A 22451-nucleotide genomic window follows, 5' to 3' on the forward strand; every position below is an offset into this window, starting at 1 on the left:
TGTGTTTTATCCTTTTGACAAATAATGTACAAAGATATGATGCCTTCTGGTGAAGCTGTACATATATTTTTTATATTGTCAATAAAAAATTTTAAATTCAGTTCAATTCAATTCAATTTTACTTTCAGGCCAGCAATCATTCTGTCATTCTGAGTATGTCACTTGGTTAAAATGTCTTTGGAATGAAACTTCATTTGCACACGCAATTTCATAACCAAAAGGGAGCCCTAGTACAGGTCAGCTTTCTTGTGCATGAAAGCTCTCCTTAGTAGTAGGAGGAGTAGGAGGATCACAAAATAATAATTCAAACTTATCACCTCAGATAGTCAGTGCAGTTCCATCAGAACAATTCCACTTGACACAGTCTGATGTCGTCGGTTATGAAACATCTTCGAGTCTAGAGTTCGTAGGGCAGCGTTAGGATGTAGGCCATCTTCAGAAGGGCTCCGATTACAAAAGATAAGGTGTATATTTACTGTGAGGCAGCCACAAATCCCAGACAATAGCCCTGCTTTGTTCAGCCTTTTTGAGTTAGTGAACAACTTGATATGCGGGCTATTCATTCACTATGCAGGAGAGACTAGAGCAGAGATTCTCAACCTTTGTCATATCAAGGACCCCTGATTTAGTCCACATTAGGGCCACGGTCCCCCATCTGATGAGATTTTTGTCTCTCCAACCCAAATCTAAGAATATTTTTATTGTTGGATACAATTTTGCCCAGAATTCCATGACTATCTGTATTGTAGGTAGAGAGATAACTACGATCAAAATATCTTCTACATTCTCTAATTGTGTTATCTTACATGAAATAATGCCGAAGTTTAACAATTCATCAATTCGCTGGGGACCCCACGTTGAGAACCACCGGACTAGACACCTACTCGCCAGGAAGTCGGGGACAATTTCTCATATTCTGCAGAGGAAGAACATGATTTATGACCCCTTGAAGGACTCTTAACTCTTGTCCGATATAGCTTTGATAGCGCGGACAATCAAATCGCTGCATGTAAGGGGGGACGCAGAAAGGAGCTTTCCTGCAGCATTAACGCGTTAACTCTCCCAGAGCCAGATCGCTTTACCTTCCCCTGTTGGAAAGCTGCCACGGCGGAGCTCCGGTCCTCCTCATCTCTTTCCCGTCAACTTAATAACTCGAGAGAGATTGCCAATATCAACACCGGGGGCCCCCGCCAGCGGCCGCAGATGAGGGGTTGAGGAGCCGCCGCTGCATGCTACGTCTCTGCTGGTTACACTGCGGTACCGGTTTATTAAACGGTAAATACCGCCCTGCTCCGGGCAGGGTATCATTTACGGTCTCTATGGACTCAGACCATGTTCGCCACGCTTCCAACGTTCCCAGTGAACTCGCATTCCATTCCGGTTGTCTAAAGGCTCTTCGGTCGATCGTCACCGCAGTTCGGGCCTGCTCGTTGGACGTACTGCAATTTGTGGACCCAAGTTAAAAAATGACACTAGTTCAGTAGCGGCCCACGCCAGCTGTGCATTCACACTGTGAGCGACACCAGAAGTCGATTCCTTTCCTTTCCTTTCCAGGGAAACTCGGCCGACGTGTGGACGCTCAACAAGCTTGTTCGTACAATAGACAGAGAAGGGAATGCAGCTTATCTCTAGTGGCCGGGATGGCTGATCCTCCAAAAAAATTCCAAGGCACACTTCTTCTGAAAAAGCTAAAAAGCCTTTATTGTATGGCCTACGTCTTCATCAGGGCATATAGAGCCAAGTAGAAGGGCTTGCTTATATAGAGCTACCTAGTGATAACAAAAGTGACACCAGGCGTGGCTCAATCAGCAGCAGAAAAGTGGGTGGATATTCACTGACACTCATCTGTTAAAATGTATAAAGCAAAGAGAGCTGCAGTTCACAAAAAAAACCCCACCTCACAACCATTATTCAAAATATCTGTAAAATCCTTAGGAAAAATTCCATCTAAACTGGAGAGAATTCTTTATAATCTGGATACTCCAAAAGGCCAGTCACCTGTAGATAAAGGGGGCTGCAAAGTACACACACAGAGAGAGAGAGAGAGAGAGAGAGAGAGAGAGAGAGAGAGAGAGAGAGAGAGAGAGAGAGAGAGAGAGAGAGAGAGAGAGAGAGAGAGAGAACACACATATTCAAAGTTACAGATAAGGAACAAAATCAAGTTCTTCATTTAAGCCTGGATTCTTGAGGTTGAAGATCCAATAAGATTCCCTTTGCAACAGCTCTTGTCTCCTCCCCTCTTAGTTGGTACAGTTTAAGTTTTCACGGTCGTCCGCCATCAACAGCCAATCAGATTTCTGCGCTTCCTTGTTTCCCTATCAATGCGATTTCGTTCCATGGACAACAGTTCCACCAGGCAAGTGCACGTGCAATATGGAGAAGTTGAAAGCTTCCCAGTTCTCTACAATTTTTATTTGAAAGACTACAGGAACTAGAAGGGCTCGGAGAGCACAGACCTCCACCAAGGTTCGTGCTATTATTGCTTGTTCGTGAGTCAGATCCGGATCCACTCCAAAATTGAATGGGTTCTTCTTTGGCCCATGATAAACCCTTCCTCGAAGTTTCATGAAAATCAGGCCAGTAGGTTTTCCGTAATCCTGCTAACAGACAAACAAACAGCACTGAAAACATAACCTCCTTGGCAGAGGTAATAAACATCTCAAAAGTGATGCTTAGAGAACGGTAGCTAGCTATGGTAACGTATCAAAATGATGTAGTGTTATGAAAGGCAATAGCTGTGAGAAATACTGCTTTGCCTGTTCAAAGGGCTCTGTAGTGGTCTGCAGCTTTGTAGCTGCAGACCACTACAGAGATGCAACTAGAGCCTCTGGTCCCGCCCACAATCGCTCAGAATACAGTGACACATCAACCGAGTTCACTGTTGTTGACTTTTCAGACCCCTGTGGTGACTTTATTTCTCAAAAGCACCTAGCGACAAATGTAGCTACTTCTTTTGGACCATGGGAAATGTTAATATGTTTACTCCTAAAGGATTTGGCAGTAAACCAGTACAGCTGATGCCAACGCACGTACATTTGCACTACTTGCTTGTCCAATCCAAAGAGGTCTGATGATCACAGTGCTTCCCATACAAATATATTGATATGCATGTCATCTTACAACTTTTTGGGAGGTTTGCAACAGTGACCAAGTTGCTCACAGTGTGAACAGGCAGTAAGGAGTTGAAACACCCCTCTGCTATCTCTGCGAGGCCGATATAGCCTGCGTGTGTTTCTCCCAGATGCTCCAGAGATACATCCTATAAATAGCCCCAGATGTCAGCCTGGAGCACTGACTTTTGCTCTTTCTTCCCCCCTCCTCTCCCCTCCTCTCTTCTCCGCAGTTCCAACAGATTGCCTCCCATTTAGTCCGTGCTCTTCCTGGCCAGAGCTACATCCAGGAACAGGAAACGGCCCACAAAAGAAACACAAACAGAGGAGTGACAATGCCTCTTACACCCAAAACGACAAGCCCTAAGATAGCACAACAGTCGGTTTTCAAAGTGTGCGGTCTTTAATGGGACTCGTACAACGGATACCAATACACTTAGTAGCTAGATTGTTCACAGAGGGGAAATAAGTAACAGTTGGTTTAACCGAGCTGGTTATGATGTGCCAGACTGTTACAGGCCCATTTGATGCAAGCACACAAATATGCTTTTAATTTGCACTTGCTGCTTCCAGAGACACAGAGGGGTTATTATGGGCTGTTGTGCAAGAAAAACATGTCAAAAAAAGGCAAGCAGAAGTGAAACGTACGCTTTCGAGTGCATCACCTTTTCATTCGAGCAAGGGTGATAATTAATACTATACATAATAATACATAATACCCAAAGTTGTTGAATGATGGGAGTCGGAGGGAAGTTTTCGGAGAAGTCGCTGTTTGCGGACAATCTTGTACTGTCTTGCCTGTTATTACTGTCATTCCGCTTGTGCAGTGACGACTGTCACATCAGAGCACAAGAGCTGTTTTCATCACCCTGTCAGTCGGCCATCTTGATTTTTGTCCTCCTTGACACAGGATTCTTTCTTAGTTTCTCTTCAAAAGCAGACTGTGATCTAATACTAGCAGCATTTACTCGATGTCAATGATGAGTTTCATAAAACAAACTCATGCCATGTGTTCCTTTCAGTACCCTCGGTTTTGTAGTCCCATTTTTCAATACTTTCACTGCTTTCCCTACTAACCCGAAAACAATGGACTAAACTGAAAGTCTTCTGATACATGCCAGGGTATCTGCAGGTTTCACAAAGCCAAATTTAAGACCTTAACACACGGCTGATGCCCTGGAATTGAATTTAGGACCAATGTAAAAACCAAAACAAAGAAACAAAGCTGTCAAAACCATTTGGATAATGCTGAACGAGCCGGAGAAATTTGATGGAGAGTTTATGATTTTTTGGAGCTGTAAATAGATGGCCCCATTTACTTACTTCCTTAGGCTGGGAGAAAATGGGGGGGGCTAACTCGCTGTGTGAGTAGATAATGACTGAATTTTCATTTTGGGGTGCACAACTCCTTTAATCTAAGAGTGGCTACGCAGCACAAAGACCTCTATTAACTGGATTTCATTTTTAAGGCTTGAATTCAGATAATTGAAATAACTGATATTTTCCCAGATTTTCCTCAGATAATAAGGCTCAAATTCAGCTAATTTACTTTAAGACTTGTTCAAAATTTTGGGGGGGATCTGCAGATACCCTGCATGTGTATCTATATAAAAAAATCTATATAATTCTTACATTGCAGACAGAAAATAGACAGATATAGCTCAACTTTAAAAAAAATAGAGCAATCATTCACATTCAACATTAGAACAACCATCGAGACATATTTGTTCCCATTTGTTCCCTTACTTCTATGTACTTTTGCCTATTTGTAACACGATGAAAAATCTATTCTTCAAACTATTCTTCCGAGGAAAATGGATTTGGGGTATTTGTCCCTCAGAGTCGACCACTGCACAAAGAAGTAGTCCGAGACGGAATAGAGGATCTTTCCGGAAAGCGACAGCGTCTCTACTCGGCATATGCTTTCCACGTAAACGAGCAGGACTTTCTTCATTCCCAGAATTCCGAGCAGGAGGCCTGCCGCGCACAGGGGAACGCATGTCCCCGGGCCGTTGCACAGCACCTGAAACAACACACACACACACACACAAAAAAGAGAGATGAGCACATGCACAGAACGTGAGAGACAACACGTTTTTTCACAAGCCCTAAAGGTGGGCGTACACTACACGACTTTAGGCCTGATTTAACTGTCCCAGACTTGTTTATGAGATCGGACACAAAATCATCATGTTGCTGAATACAGTGGTTCTCAACGTGGGGTCTGGGGACCACCAGGGGTCCTTGAGGGGGGTCCAGGGGGTCCCCCAGCAAATTGATGAACTATTAAACTTCACCATTATTTCATTTACAAGAAGTGAACACAATTAGAGAATGTAGAAGAATGACTATTTTGATCATAATTTCTCTGTTATCTCTCTGTCTACAATACAGATAGTCATGGAATTCTGGACAAAATCATATCTAACAATTAAAATATTCGCAGATTTGGGTTGGAGAGACAAAATCTCATCAAATGGGTGTATGTGGCTCTAATGTGGACTAAATTAGGGGTCCTTGATATGAAAAAGGTTGAGAATCACTGGCTTAATAGGTTTGAGCGGGTCAGGGAGGCTTTGAGTGTCTCAGACATCCTGAGGTTTGCAAATACGTTTGATTTCGTCAGCACAAAATCTGCAACAGTCTTATAGTTTATGCATAAAGACAAGATTTGAGAATAGTGAGCGGCTGAAGGAGGAGGATGAAGATGAAGACACCAGGCGGAAACTTCAAAACAACACATTATCATCATCATGGCTTTAGAATTCATCTCCAACTCTCTGCAGAACAGACAACCCAGGTGAAACGCATTTGGTCACATTTGGTGTTTGGGTGACCACCATCCCCCAGCTGCCCCACCACCCCCACAATCCCCCCCCCCCCCCCGCGCATGCCGCATTGTTTAGCGTGCAGTACGCCGCCCGGCTGAAAGATCACCGAGTTGAGCCTCCACTCGGCTCACTCAGAGTAAAGGAATGTGCTGAACATACAGTCTGCCGATAGGAAGGCAACGAGAGACAGTAAGGAACGACTAAAATGGGCGATTCAGACCGGGGGGGGGGGGGGGGGGGGGGCACTAAAAGCAAGACATCGAGACTAAAGCGAAAGAAAGGGTGAGGGGTGGGGGGTTTTGGGGTTCCTCCAGTGAATAACTGCTTTCAGAGCTAAAGGAGGAGGGCGAGGGAGTTTAGGGAGTTGGGGATTTACGGGAAAAGCGGACAGAGTCGCAGGCCGCTGGGTCTGGAGAACTCATCATGAAGCTGTACAGACACGCTAGCATTGTAATATCCTGTCCACACACTGCTCTGGAAACGATGGTGCTCTGCCCTGCGCTGTGCATGGAAAAGTCGCACCATTTATATAACTGCTACCTGCAGCCTGGAAATACATACAGCGCAACAATAAAAAAAAAAACACAGCAATCGGTCACAACCACTAGAATCCGAACTGACGCACCGATACAAAGAGCAACTTTTTTTTCGGTTTAGAAATGATTTTATAACATCATGAACTGAATATAAGCCTAATGCTGTGTGTCATTGTGGGTTGGGGGGTTGGCTCTGGGAGGGTTTTACCGTTGAGGTGTCATGAGTCTATTCGAACCAAATAGCTGTGTTGGTAACCTCAATGACAAACACTTTTGGATTTCACTCTTAAATTTGGATTTAACACTCCCTAGTGGTGGGAAGACCTTTTAAGATTCTTTTAACAAGCACAGCTCTTTCAGGCCATCTGAAAGTGGTGAACCGATTCAAAACCGGTTCATAGCACTTGGGGGCTACTTTGGGCTTGAACGGGAAGTTTGAGAATTTGTGAGTTTGTAGCGACTGTGGCTGATTAAGCCCATTTTGTTTTGGGGAGTAGCCAGCCAGCGTTGAAAGGAATAGTTCACCCAAAAATGAAAACTCTGTCATCATCTACTCACCCTCATGCCAAATGAAACACAGGTGAAATTTGTTAGTCCATATAACACACAGGGAGGTTGCCAGCACAACTTGGTAGCAGCCTTCTCCAAAACAACTGAAGTCAATGGGGACCTGTTCTTTAGAGTCCAAAACATAGAATAGAAAGACCTATACACCATTATTTGTTGCAAATCAATCAACTGTAGTTAAGATTTGCACTAAATGATGGTGTAAATATACTGTAGGTCTTTATGGAACTCTGAAGAACTGGTCCCCACTGACTTCAGTTGTTTTGGAGAAGGCTGCTATGGAGTTGTGCTGGCAGCCTCCCTGTGTGTTATATGGACAAACTTCACCTGTGTTTCAACTGGCATGAGGGTGAGGAGATGATGACAGAATTTTCATTTTTTGGTGAACTATTCCTTGAAGTCATTGCCAAGGTAGGCAGATAACAATTGTCTTTGTCCTAACATCAGATTCAGTGTTCTCCTCTGTGCTCTTTCTTTAGCAAGAGCCAACAAACGAGCAAAGCATGTCAGCTTGCTTAGCAGTGTACAGAGTGTAGTCCAACCATATACTGATTTAGATGATTAGTTCAATGATTGATTGATGCGCAAATCAACCCCATCACTAGTATGTGAAGATTTCCCACCACTGACTATACCTGACACCAGAATAATAATAGTAATTTGGGGAAATAGGGTGAATCTACAGCATCTCAATGAGTGGGGATGGGACACTCTTCTGTTCTAGCCACACTTGGTGATTTAGGCTGATAAGATAGCTGTATTTTTACATAAAAATCTTGCCTAACGCAGCTTTAAGATGAAGAAGCTTCCTCAACACTGTGCTGGGGAATAACAGTTAAAACCCAAAATGAATGGGATGATATCTAGTGTTGATATTTCACACATCATAGCTGGGCCACTTACTGGCAATGAGCCAGTTGTCAACCACCAGAGAAACGATGACTCTAGTCCATACGGTTGCAGCTTGGACGGCTGGATGGGAAGCTGCTCATTGCTCTGTCCTAACTGGAAAGACACAGTCTGCAGCTGTTCTCATGCAAGAGAACAATCTGATGCACACAATGTGAGGCTTTAAAACTGAATAAATCACCCACCAAATAGGTGCATTGACTTATTGGTTTATAGGGTGAGCTCCACGCGAATTGGGAGAGAGATCATTTGTCAGTATGTAGGAGCTGTACTCTACCTAATGTTAGTTTCACCATTTCAGTATCTGTACCATCAGAGTCGATCTAGCTCTCTTGGCAAACAAAGTTGTCTTGATACTGATACTTTAATGAGCAGCGCTTTGGCGTAATAAAATCCTTTTCTGACAGGAGGAAAAATATCTGCAGTGTGGTGAATCTCAGTGAAGCAAGGTGCCAGCTGTACCAAGCTAAGGTGTCTGGCAGTGTTAAGATTCTGCCTTCAAAATAAAAGCGTGAAATTTGTCACTGTCCTCGTATCAGCCAATTAATAAAGTATGCAGTACTGTTGTTGAGACCAATAGTGACTTTAGAAACTATTGGGTAATGCTGTGAACTAGATATAAGCCTAATGCTTTGCTTGGGACTGGCACTACACTGCGTGGGTGCCAGTCCCAAGTCGTTCCATTAAAAAACGTGTGTATAAAATCTTGGTGGCACTTTGACTGCATGTGGGCAAGGTTTCCAGACCGAATTTTGCCAATCTGACAAGCTTTCTGACGTCCTTCAAACCTTTTCTGTTACACAAGTAACACATATTGTTTGAAAGAATTTTGAATAAAGTATAAAGTCTCACCTTTGAGTGGCTTGTCCTAGTTGTTTTTATATGGATGTCTTAAAAATGGCAGCCATTCTTCTTCTACGCCTCTTCCCTGTGCGGCGAGCCCCCAACAGGGGCTAATGTTGTACAGCTCACAGGGAAGAGGCGTAGAAGAAGAGTGGCCATTTTTAAGACATCCATATAAAAACAACTAGGACAAGCCAGCCACACAGTTTTATTAATGGAACTATTCGGGACTGGCACCCACGCAGTGTAGTGCCAGTCCCGAATGGTTATGGACTAGTACACTTTTAAAAGCATTTCAGACAAGATGCATTTGGTGTCCAACGAGCTTCAGTAAAATCCTAATTTATCAACTATCCCCACTTGTACATGAGATGGGTAGCAATAGGCCTATTGTTACAATAGCTTCGCCCCTCATAGCGCTTATGGAGGACCAAGCAAAGGCAGCGAGCAAGCTTGGAATAATTGCACTGCAGCTCGGGGGCAGTCAAGAGGACGACATTTTGAATGGAAATTGTTCACTCGTGTTTGGGAACCCTGAACCATGGCTGCTGAATGATTAAGTGGAGGCAGATTCTAGATGGACAATTTCATCTAACCCTAAACTGAAAAATTCTAATTCAAACGACAACAAACAACGAGCGAAACCGAGAAATGCCGAATGCAAGCAGGGACTCCGGGGGGCTGGGCCTGGCTAGTTAATTTATGTGTACACACCCTACACTTGGTAGGTAAAAGTTTGTGGACAGATGACAAACTTCTAGAAGACTGCAACCCATTGCAGATAGCTGCTACCCAGTGGTTTCCAGTAAGAATTTCAACGCTAGCAACGCTAACAAATCCTTTCTTGGTTCACTGAAGTGCCAATGTGAAACTTTTGTTCTTCGTGATGAGAAATTGGTCACATTTTCCCTTTAAACTATCATTGGGCCCTCTCTATAAAACATACCACTTGTCTGCAATTTAATATTGCATGCTGTTCTCAGGAAAATGTGAAAGCTGCTTGTGCCAGAATTTTCACCATGCCTCTAAGAGCAGCTTGTAGTCTAGAGCGTCTCTTTAGTAGCACTGCATTCATAAGCCTGGCTTGAACATTCCTGGCATGCCTGCTCTGGCACCGAGTCCCTGGCTTCATTTCCAACCAGTGGCCAGCAACCCAGAGGTTTCTGCTGTGTAATCCAGCCCGACGGCCCTGAGAGACGAACATGTGCGAGGCTGGGAGGCCTGGAGGTTGCATGGAGAACCGTCATCATCAATGAATATGCTAAACACACAGTACACAAACTACTGTTTCTCTGCGAAGTGTTGTATGTGATTTCTCCCTTTCCAGACATTCAGTCTTACAAAGTACAGAGAAAAACTGTGTTCTTATAATACTGTGTCTCAATGAGTTTGTTTTGTTTTTTCATATTTAGGCTAAATAACTAGCCTTTTTCTTCTCTGCAACGGCATATCACCTACGTTAAGCTGCTGAAAAACCCCGTGATCAGCATGGCGAGGCGGTGTGTAACATCAGATAACAGGTGTGTTAGGGAAACCTGCCTTTTTGTTTGAACACTATAATTTGTCGACAGACAGATACTGCCCACATGGCACAGTGACAGTGCAGCACTCAGCTGAGGGCGCGGTCTAAAAAGCCTTTTTGCAAGGCTCTAATCTCTGCGTGTTGTGGGGGGAGGGGGCTATGGATCAGTCTCCATTCATTCGTTTGTTCATCCGTCCATCCGTCACCTGCGATACCTCAAACATTGCTGATCCGATTTTGACGACACTTAGGAATGATGCATTTACTACTGTGTTCCAACATTTTTCAAAATTACACTGATTGGTCCAAGGGGGTGCTACTATTACAGGTCAAACAAGGTGCCACATTTGTTACTGACTGGCCAAGAGGTGGACTGCACCACTGGTGGAGGACAACATCTTTACTGTTACCTTGTTCTTTATTGCAAAAGACTGACAAACCAGGGATGTTGCTTTGGGGAGGACAGCTAGCTTGTAGGTTGTGGCTGCATCAATTAGAATTTGGTGTGAACAGCAGGTTAGTCACTGATACACAAGAACAATCATTATGCCAAGCCTGAGGTTTTGAGAATCACAAGGTATATGTGCTGACATAAAAACAGAGAAACGGGTTGGCCACACATAATAATGACTTCCACTGTCACCATCCACTGCAGGTAAACTCTACTCAGTTATATTGAGTAAGACCAGCTGACTGGGTGACTAAGTGTATCTCACTGACTCACCAAGCCAGACATGGTGAGTCATCATCACACAACTGACTAAACATCAGGTGTTAAGATTTTGAAAATAAATATAGAGCTTTGGGAGACTTACATTGCAGGTAATTGTTCTGGACTTTAAAAGGTGCAATAAACAGTGATTCACCTCCGACTTGGTCTATAAATCTGAGAACAAGTTGGTAAGATTTTTACAGTCCCATAGCACAAACTGACCATTATATATCTGTGGGAGGCTGATAGGGATGTTGATCAGTACCAATGACTCAACAAATACTTGGCCAGCTGCTGAGATTTCTGGCTTTCAGAATTTTTCAGTTTTTACATTTTCAACTGCTCAACGATGGTGGATGTTGCTACGAGTGAGCGACAGGCGTTTCAACACATTTCAGCGACAAAGGCTAAAAAAGCCTTCTTCTCAATCGAAATAAACAATGTTAAAGCAGTATTATTATTCCAGCATGGTGATATATTACCTCTTCACTAGACTTTTCTGTTGGATCTCTGTCTCTCTAATTACCTAGCTGGTGCCTCTAGATTGGGAAAATGTGACTTTATTGTTTGTATCAATTACAGGCCACCATAGCGAGTCTGTAATTCCTACTGGTCGCCAATAGAGGTCTATTAAGGTCATAGATTACTTAGCCCTTTAACAGAGTAAGCTTATTTGTCTGTTTGTCTGGTTTACAGCAGTTTTTCATTTCAGCACAGTCAGCCTCTTTAGTAACACAAAAGTTGTACGACGGGGCTCCAGAAGGCAGAGAAAGCTCTTGGAAAGTTGGTCCAGCATCTCATTCAGGTGCCAGAGGAACATCAATTTATCAAGAGTGCTTTTTATGAGTTGGCTGCGTTCACCATTTCATCTAACCTCCCATCTGACAGACAGACTATGCATTAGGTGTTTCTCTTGATAGAGCGGCGGTTTGCACAGCTGCCTGACACAAACGTCTGCGAATGTGACGCTTCCTGACATTATTATCTTTGACAGCTAGAGGCCGGCGTGGGGCTCCAGTTACAAGGCTCTTCACTTTGTCATCGGAGCTCTGTTGCAACAGATGGCGCGATACAGCCTAAACCTTGTTTATCTACCTGTGAGATGTGAAGGTAGACTAAGTGACGGACACATTGGTTCAGCTCGGGCAATGACCTAGTCCCATTTCCTTGTACATAACAAAAGGTGCATTAAGTAATTGGGAGTCTTGACACCAACAGAGAGTACAGGCCGGAATGTGAGTTTTGAAATCCAGAAATCTCAGCGCCTGCCCAAGTAATTGTTGAGTCATTGGTATTGGTTGTTCCAATACCGATACCAGTATTGGACATGCCTCTGATACAGCCTAAAATGCTGGATCGGGTATCGGCGAGTACGCGAGTCTATGCACCGATCCGATATCACGTAATTTATTACCCCCGAAAAAACATCAACTTTAAAGTAGTTTCACCCGGATAAAACGGCCGCTTTCCCGGAAAGCTATACTTATATACTAAATTTATATGGTTACTGTACTATTTACAATTTTAAATGTCTTTTATTTTACTGCACTTTAACAGTTTTTTAAAGGAATTGTTATTTATTCCTAGATTTATTTATTTTTGTTTTTTTTCAGTTATGACTGACTGTCAAACTAGATAATAAAGTTCTATGGCATTCATTCTCTGTATGTATTTGTTCATGTTTTACAAAGGGTTTAACCTGAGCCAGGCCATACAACAATGATAGCAATCATATCACATCCATACAGGGTTAGTAGTATACAGCTGTTAAAAAATAATAATAATATTTATTTTTTTTAGCGCACTGGTATTGGATCGGTACTCGGTATCGGCCGATACGCAAGTTCAGGTATCGGAATCGGTATGGGGAAGAAAAAAATGGTATCGAACATCTCTAATTGGTATTGATCAACAACCCTATCAACCCCACCAGATATATTGTCATTTTGTGCTATGGGACAGTAAAAAATGTACTTATTGCACCTTTAAAATACTCAAACCTATTCTCAAACGTACGGACCAAGTCAGGGGGGTGTCTCATCTCTTGACATAGTGTCTTGACATGCATAAGCAAATATACACTAGGAATGTCTGATTTGCCTCTATGCCAGTTTTAACATGTTTTCCCATTGCATGATTATGGTTGCTCTCAGGTAACTTTAAACATGACATGAGATGAAGGAAAAAGAGATCATATTCTTGATCAGAATGTGGTTCACAGTGAGCGAACAGGCCTCTCCATTGTGCGCCGGCCTGGCTGCTTAATAAGGTTAAGGTAAACCAGATGGTGAACCACTCCTACTGCCTACGGAGGAGGGAACAAACAGAGACTTAGCCCAGAGAGAGCTAAAACTGACACAGGAACATCCAAGACTGACGGTATTGGTATGTCCTCTCGGCTGCTGTTGTTTTATCCATGTTTACTCTATGACTCACAATGTAGGGGCCCATTGCACGTACAAAGGTCAGCTGACACAGATATAAGCATCTCTTAATGGTCAATGGTTAGGCCTGTATACTGTAGGTTTAAGGGTATAGACTTTCTGGAGAGCCAAAATACTTGCCTATCTCCTTGATGTGCTTGATGTCAACTACAGTAACAGTTGATGTTGCACACTTAGCTAGGTGATGGGGGACTGGACAGCATCTGGATTTGTCTGTGTATTTGTTTTCCTATAATATAATTATATACAAATTCTAGCACAAGGCTACCTCAATATTCTACTAGACACTTAGACCTCATTTATGCAAGTCGTATTACAAACAAGTTCTGACTCACTATGTTTACTCATGCTGCCAAGCTAATGCTTGGCAGCACAAGGCTGACTTAAACATACTAGCAATCTGATGTGTAGGAGCTTTTTTTAAGTAGCTTTTTTGTGGACTTTTTGAGCATTTTCTGAAGTCATCAATTTTACTTAAGTATGTTTTGACATATTATTTCATAAATTGCATCTACATCAAACCTGTTCAAGCATGTGGGGGAAGCATTAACCAACCGTAACATCCTCAAATTTATCCATGATAGTAGCTTAGTTAACATCAATCCAGCTACAGTATTATTGGTTTTGTGCTAGACCCCTAATTTAGTCCACATTAGGGCCACGGACACCCATTTGATCAGATTTTGTCTCTCGGATCCCAAATCTGAGAATATTTTTATTGTTAGATATGATTTTGCCCAGAATTCCATGACTATCTGTATTGTAGATAGAGAGATAACAGAGAAACTATGACCAAAACAGTCATTCTTCTACATTCTCTAATTGTGTTCACTTCTTGTAAATTAAATAATGCTGAAGTTTAACAATTTATCAATTTGCTGGGGACCCCCTGGAACCCCCTCAAGGTCCCCTGGTGGTCCCCGGACACCACCTTGAGAACCACTGGTCTAGCTAGTTCGCTAGCCTTGCTAGCTACTAGGATAACTAGCAGCAAAAGAAACATCAATGTAGCAATGTTTCTGAATAAAGGGGAGGGACATTTTCATGACATTGGATTTACCGTAAATACGACTTGCCTAGTGGTAATTACAAGTAGGAGTGTCAGCAGTTGAAGACAATACAAATAATACAATACAAAAATATCTGTTATTTTCACAGTAATACAATCAAGTCTACTACAAAAAGTGAATAATGACTGCTGCACTTTGTTTATGGTTGATTCTATATAAATTCATAAATACAAATTATTTTGAATGTGGGCATTATAACGAGTTGAACACGTGAAAGCTTCCAAGTTGCAACAACAAGATGCCATCCCATTCTTACGCTCGTTCCCATGTGACATGAATGCAGCATTAAATTACATTGTAAAGTAATGACATGAATTTTCTAATCTTATTTTTAGAACGTGGGGAGCAGGAGGGTGGAGGGAGGGGGGGGGTAGACTACACAATGGCTGCCTGCACAAACGTCATCGGACATTCCTGAGATAAAGAGGACAGTAGTAATGGAGAGAGAAATCTATGAGCTACTTGTTTCCAGGCATGAGGTTATACTGTTGGCAAGTTAGCAACCAGTCTTTTGTGTGTGCAACCAATGGTGTGTGTGTGTGTGTTTGGGACCGAGATGCTACAATCTAACACTGCTTCAATACTATCCACTATTACTCCTCAGAGGTATCACTGGCTTTGTTTCCATGCCAGAGTAACCCGGCTATTGTCCATACAGTGGTTAAGGTCTTATTCAGGTTAGTTTGTTTCCATGAACTTTTGATTTGAATCTTAACCAGGTTTCTCAGTATTTACACGTGTCAACCCAAAACCAGGTTGCTTGAGTTACCGGGTTACGAACAGAAACATTTTTTTGCATGTAAACGTAGCCGGTGGTTCTGGATCCAGGGGGGGCCGTCCTGGACCCCGTTCAGTCGTGATGCTCCACCCCAGTGCGACCCGCTGTTCAGTCCCTCTCCCACCCGTGAGACAGACTGGGGGGGAAACCTGATACTGCATCTCCTCCGTCTCTCTCACTTCACTAACTTCATGGTCATGACTGTTAATCAGAAACAATACTGTCAAAGCAGTTTACAAAATGTGAAACAGCGTATACATTCAAACCATACGTCGGCTGGTTCAAATCATTCAAACCCCAGTAAGGGCGTATCAGACATTGTAGTAACCATTGTGAGTATGTCTGCTCACAAAGACATACTAAATGTTTTCTCTCTCTCGCTCTCTCTCTCTGTATCTTTCTATGTGTCTCTCCCTCAGCCGGAGGAGCCAGTCAGGTCCTGCCACATGGTGTGAACTAGATCCTTCCCCCAACAGTGCTCAACCCAGGCCAAGGGAAGCCAGTGGGAGTAGAGAGGAAAGGCCAGGGGGAGGGGGGGGTAGGCAGGGTAAGGGGCCCCATTTTGTTCATTTATTCGGAGACTGAACCCACTGTCTCTCTGTGGAAAAAAAGACTGCGTTCACGTTATATGGGAAAGACAGTACACAAAAGCTCCATACTAGAAAATACTGTTCACCTCAGCTTCCAGATGGTAAATACTACCAGAAAATACTGTTCACTCAGCTTTCAGATGGTAAATACTACTAGAAAATACTGTTCACTCAGCTTTCAGACGGTAAATACTACTAGAAAATACTGTTCACCTCAGATTTCAGATGGTAAATACTACTAGAAAATACTGTACACTCAGCTTTCAGATGGTAAATACTACTAGAAAATACTGTTCACCTCAGCTTTCAGATGGTAAATACTACTAGAAAATACTGTTCACCTCAGATTTCAGATGGTAAATACCACTAGAAAATACTGTTCACTCAGCTTTCAGATAAATAATACTACAGTAAATACTACTTGGGAACTCAGGGTTTGGGGATGGACTCGATTTCTCTGACTTGACCTTCCCTGAATTCTGATGTCACCAACAAGGAAATAGCTGTACTGACCTGAATTGTAGGGAATGATACATTGGTTTAAAATAAAACCAACAAAATGAAGGACTTCCATCACGTAAGTAATTGATGTATTTTTGAGTCTAGAGAAAACTTTACTCGCGGTGTCCTGACAGCAAATTCAAAAGACTTTTGAATGCGTTAGTGTAACACAGTCTTCGGTCATGGAGGAGTTCACCTTCAGCAGTATCATCCTAGAGTTAGTTGTGACTTGCACATGGCACAATTAATGGCGCCATAGGGCAGAGGTTAGGTGGTGTGTTTAAAACGTCCGCGACCCTGCTCTTCCCATTCGGGCAAGATGTACAATACAGTGTTGCTTGTCTCCATCTTTGGTTTCTATAAGGCAAGTAAAGAACGCCTATAAGCCTCATCCAGCAGTCCTAGGCGGCCCATTAAACAGAGTAAGACATCTTCTACACACACACACACACACGTTATACACACACACGCACTAATTGCAAACTGCAGAAAGCAATGTGATAATTAGTAGGCCTGGGAGGGGGGGGGGGGCTTGGCTCTGGAAATCTTCATGACGCCTTTGATGAGGTTGACAAGGCAGTCCGCAATTGGATTCGCATGAACATTCAGTCTGCTTCCTTGTCCTGTTGCATGGGATAATAGCTGGCATGTTGCACTGATTAAGTTGACAGTGTTTTTTTGTCCGCGAAAATGCCTGCGACGATGACGGCATCATCAAAAGGGGGTATTTTTAAATATTTCGTTTGAAGCGGTAAGAGATTTCAAAAGCCAATCTATCAGCAACGAGTTAAAAGCGACGTGATTTAATGAGTGGGATCTTGTTGTGTCACGTGAGCTCAGTGTCAGCATTGTACATTTCAAGAGGAATTACATTTAGGTTTGTCTATGTGCGTGTCATCGGCGTATTGACTCCTTACCTTCTACTGGGAGCACAACACAGCCTGTATGGACTGGTTTTCTTCCAGATACAGTCACGCTATTAAGTAGCTAAAGGCCAGGGAGGAGAACAGTGAGGAAGGCTGAGGCTAACAGCTCTGCAAGGCATTTCACAAGCCAGGTGGGGAAGATTTTTTTCATTGGGTGAGAAAACGGACTAGTATGGAGAGTTCATGAGAGACATGCTAACTGCAATCAGTTAGCACAACTGACTGACAGCGATGCAGTAGCACCTCACTGATATGAAGTGGTGGATGGCACCAGCTAAAAGGTTAGAGAAGCAGACCGATGGTTCGAAACCCTGAATTGGGCTGGGAAGATCTGAGCGGGGAAAGTGAATGAGGCCATATCCACACTAATACGTTTTCGTTTTAAAACGGCGTTTTAAAATGAAAACGATCTCCGTCCACACGAGCGTTTCAGAAATAATCTCTGTCCATACTAACACGCCTGAAAACGCATCTCACATGACCATTCACGTACACTGGGCATGCCTGTGCCGGTGTAAACAGGAAGCAGATTGTCTACTCTGCGGTTGGTTGCTTAGTTGCAGAAAATACTACGGAGAAAGAACAGCAATGGCGAAATGTACGACCAGAGATTTCTTTGCTTGGACCGTCAACGAGGTGGAACTGTTACTGAAAGTAACACATGAGTAGAAGGCGGTCAAGGTGGCGGAAAACATAGATCGGGAGTCGTCGCAAAGCAAATACGGCGATATATTCGTTGTGACTGATAAGACCCAATCAGGAAGCGAACGTGGGCGTCTGCGTCATCGTTTTCGTTTCGTTTCCGCCCGTCCAGACTAAAATGCAATCCCGGAGTTTTCCAACTAAAACGGGGTCAGCAGCGTTTTCAAAAGTCTCCGTTTTAGGGGTCTGAAAACACTGGAGTAGTGTGGAAACCAGGCGTAAACATAGCAAAAGGTATGCGTTTTAAAACTTATAACCCATTAAAAAAAAAGTTGGCCTTTTGGCTCAACCTGTCCCATTGCTAGTGGCACATTTGGTAACACTTTATAATAACCATCATTAATAAATGGTAAATTGATAGTTAATTAAACTTTAGTTAATAGTTATTTTACTGTTAACAAACAATGAAATGATCATTAATAATGTTTACTAATTATTAGTAATGCTATAATTTATGTTATTTTATCATTCGTTTGTGTAATATAAAATCATTTGTTTATAAATTATATATTGTATCATAGCTTTTTACCCTTTTTACCGTCTCTTATCAGCTATGATACAATATATAATTTATAAACAAATGATTTTATGGCTCAACTTACCCCTTCCTTCCCTTGCAATTCAAGTTTTACTGTGAATCCATGCTAGTAAAAAAGTACAGTGGCTTATGTTGGCTGAGAATGGCTACTGACGGGCCTCGGGGGCAACCTACCACGTCAGGTTTGAGTCTGAAGACCAGGGGAACGGAGTATCGGAGGGCATTCAGAGTGCTGACCACCGACGAGCTCCAAGACTGATGCACCTCACGGCTCCGCGGGATCCGGTGGATGGTAAACTAGGGGGAAGGGAGACCAACACATGTCTAAACACAAGGGTGAAACCTGCAAAAGCTAAGGCAATAACTTGGGTAACACTGGCAAAGCCTGTTTCTTTTTTTTTACATTTACTAATTTCTATGCAAATATGAGCAACATGAAACACAAATATGTGATGATGATATTCAAACTGCTTTCAAGTTTGTACCTCTGGTTAAAATGACTTCAAAAGCATCTGAAGAGAAGCACAGATGAAAAGACTAACCATGCCACCTGCTGACGAATATTAGTATTGCACCCCAGACATTCGTTTACAGCAGTGATTCTCAACCTCTTTCATATCAAGGACCATAATTTAGTCCACATTAGGGCCACGGACCCCCGTATGATGAGATTTTGTCTCTCAAACCCAAATCTGAGAATATTTTTATTGTTAGATATGATTTTGTCCAGAATTCCATGACTATCTGTATTGTAGGTTGAGAGATAACAGAGAAACTGTGATCAAAATAGTCATTATTCTACATTCTCTAATTGTGTGAACTTATTGTAAATGAAATAATGCTGAAGTTTAACAATTCATCAGTTTGCTGGGGACCCCCTGGAACTCACTCAAGGACCCCTGGTGGTCCCTGGACCCCACGTTGAGAACCACTGATTTACATCTCCTTGATTAAATCAGTCCACAAAGGCATAGTGTTGACTCAGCTGGGTCCATACCTGTGACTCGGAGTCTGTGTGGTCTTTTGAGCTTTCAAAGGTGCAGATTTTCTCCTCACTCATCTTGTCGGTGTCAGCAATAACATAGTGGCGAGGTCTGTAGGACCTAGACAGGCTCTCCATCAGCCGGAGGATCTCTGTAGTGTGTCCGCCTGTTGAACACACAGCACAAGCCTCAGTGTCATGTGGACCGACCAAGGCACAGTTTGCTGATGAAGTCAAACATGAACAAGGGATGGGTGATTTCCCCAATACAAATCGCAATATGGCCTACTGCAATTTTCAAATCGCAGGAGGAGCAATATTTGTTAAAGGCAAAATATGTGTCAAAATATCATTTTAAATGAAATATTGTGGTGCTGCAGAGATGTCCTGGCCTACACATCATAATTTACAGACTTAAGAAAACATCTTTGTTTGGTACAGATCCCCGCAAAAATCACACCATAATCATATTAATACTTTTTGCAAAGAAAATGAGAATAATGATGTAAACGTTATCATTCCCTCTAATATCGCAAATCATATCGCAATTGCAATATCAGTCAAAATAATTGCAATTAGATATTTTTTTCAAAATCATTCAGCCCTAAATTGCACTACGACATGGTGTCTTGGATGACTTTTTGTTGTAATAACATTGTCATGGCACAGCTTTCATTCAAATTAACTTTTCAAATTCCAATTTCCATCACAAATTATCGGATTTCCAATGCAAATTCTTTACAGTACTTCTACAATGTGGAATTTTTTAGCTTTACTGGATCATGAAAAAAATAGCAATGTTGACGACAGTTAACTGACATTCTGTCAAATTGAATATTTTCTTGATATTGCCTCGATGGCATGTCATCTAGGGCTGGGCAATATATCGATATTATATCGATATCGTGATATGAGACTAGATATCGTCTTTGATTTTGAATATGGTGATATGGCATAAGTGTCTTTTCCTGGTTTTAAAGGCTGCATTACAGTAAAGTGATGTCATTTTCTGAACTTACCAGACTGTACTAGCTGTTCTATTATTTGCCTTTACCCACTTAGTCATTATATCCACATTACTGATGATTATTTATCAAAACTCTCATTGTGTAAATAGTGAAAGCACCAATAGTCATCCCTACAATATTGTCACAATATCGATATCAAGGTATTTGGTCAAAAATATTGTGATATTTGATTTTGTCCATATCACCCAGCCCTAATGTCATCTATCATGTGTATGAACATTTTTCTTTATAAACATGACATTTTCTGTCCTTACAAGATGTGGGACTAAGATATCTAACTAGGGCTGAACAATTAATCGAAATTTTATCGAAATCGCAATATGGCCTACTGCAATTTTCAAATCGCAGGAGGCACAATATTTGCGTCACCACGAGGAAGCACTATTGAATGCAAAGAGCAGTACCTTTTGTGTTGTGAGTTTCAATTTCATTAACAAACATGAACAGTTAAATGAATAGTTGTAAACACAATTAACAGGACGAGTACTCTTCTGGAGGTGCTCAATTAAAGTGAACTATCACTAGACTTAAGAGTTGGTATAGGCTATATTATGGCCTCAACGGTCCAATTAGTGTTTAAGAAAATGAATAACTCTCTCGGAAAACTATAAACCAAACACCCAAATGTCTGACATCATACATGTAGAGAGGATAGAGAAGACTTGAATGGTTAAACTTGGCCAACACAGAACCAGAGCATATAGATAGGCTACTACAGGCTCTGAAAGTATGAAAAGGTACATGGATTAGATATACGAAAAGGTAATGGTATAGGTGTAGGATTATTTTTTTTAAACTATACACCCATTTAATTTACAAATGCAGGTATACCGAATGCGCAGATTTGTTTATGTGCATTACTAGCCGTTCACTGCATCGAAACTCCAGAGGCAGGAACCCCTTATACAGAAGAGGCATATTTGCATTGATATCTGTGCTCATTATCACTATCATTATCAGAACACATCTGTGTATAGAGGTATCATTATGGAAAAATACGAACAGTCTCAGTTATTGTTTAATTGTAGCTCGACTTAGGTTTTATCTGATTGCTAAAGTACTCTGTAAACCATGTTATTCCATGTGCTATATAGATAAAGTTGTTCATTATGTTAGTAGTGGTATTTAGGAGTAGCAGTAGTAGCAGTAGTGGTGGTGACGCTAACGTGGAGGCTACGGAAGTTAGCTAGCTCGCAGCGCCACCACGATCCGTTGTCTCTTGTATGGAGAAAAATCTGGCAGTTCAATGTGCTTGCTTATCGTCAAAGTCACACACCTCGCACAAATGACTTAGAACTTATACGAATCGTTACGGTCTTTTGGTAATTTCGGCATACATCTGTTCCACCAAGCAGCACCTATTTCCATAATATTTACACTTTTAGACGCGTTTCACTCCATTTGCTAACGCCAAACATGGTGCATTTTGGTTGAGGGATATTAACAGGGGAACCAATCCTAAAGTTCCAGATTTCATAATACACTATGTTGTTTGGTGGATTACTTATGCCGATTTTCTCTATACTTCCTAACGAGTTGGAAAAGTATGTAGTTAACGTGTACAACTGCCAGATTTTGCATAGATTTTTGCGTGATGTTTTCTCTATACGAGAGAACAGAACATGTCGGGGCTAGCTGGTAACAACACACACGTCTAAGTAGTTGATGTTATTACCTGAACCTGCAACGACAAGTACAGTGACCGGACCTTTGGCTCCTGGCTTACATTTTGATCCGGTCGTCACAACAACATATAACCGTATGACAAATAAAAACACCGTACAAAAAACACAAAACAACAATCCGACAAAGAGAAACATAATGACGGCTACGGCATATCGATAGGGCCAAATCTAGTAAAA

At 42.1% G+C, this 22451-nt stretch overlaps 1 protein-coding gene across 1 annotated transcript; it reads right to left on the reverse strand.

The window, feature by feature from the left end:
• Nucleotides 1-3415: 3415 nt before the first annotated feature.
• alg14 (ALG14 UDP-N-acetylglucosaminyltransferase subunit) lies at nucleotides 3416-22409 on the reverse strand. Its single transcript, XM_071514661.1, has 4 exons — nucleotides 22265-22409; nucleotides 19577-19728; nucleotides 18754-18876; nucleotides 3416-5133 (listed from the first exon to the last, which is right to left on the reverse strand). Exons 1-4 carry the CDS (start codon nucleotides 22407-22409, stop codon nucleotides 4903-4905), a joined length of 651 nt encoding a protein of 216 aa, XP_071370762.1. The 3' UTR covers nucleotides 3416-4902.
• Nucleotides 22410-22451: the final 42 nt, after the last annotated feature.

This window comes from Centroberyx affinis, unplaced genomic scaffold (genome assembly GCF_046629955.1).
Source record: "Centroberyx affinis isolate AG114_WGS23_722 - 3 ecotype Tasmania unplaced genomic scaffold, CSIRO-AGI_Caff_v1 ptg009476l_1, whole genome shotgun sequence".
NCBI lineage: Eukaryota > Metazoa > Chordata > Actinopteri > Beryciformes > Berycidae > Centroberyx > Centroberyx affinis.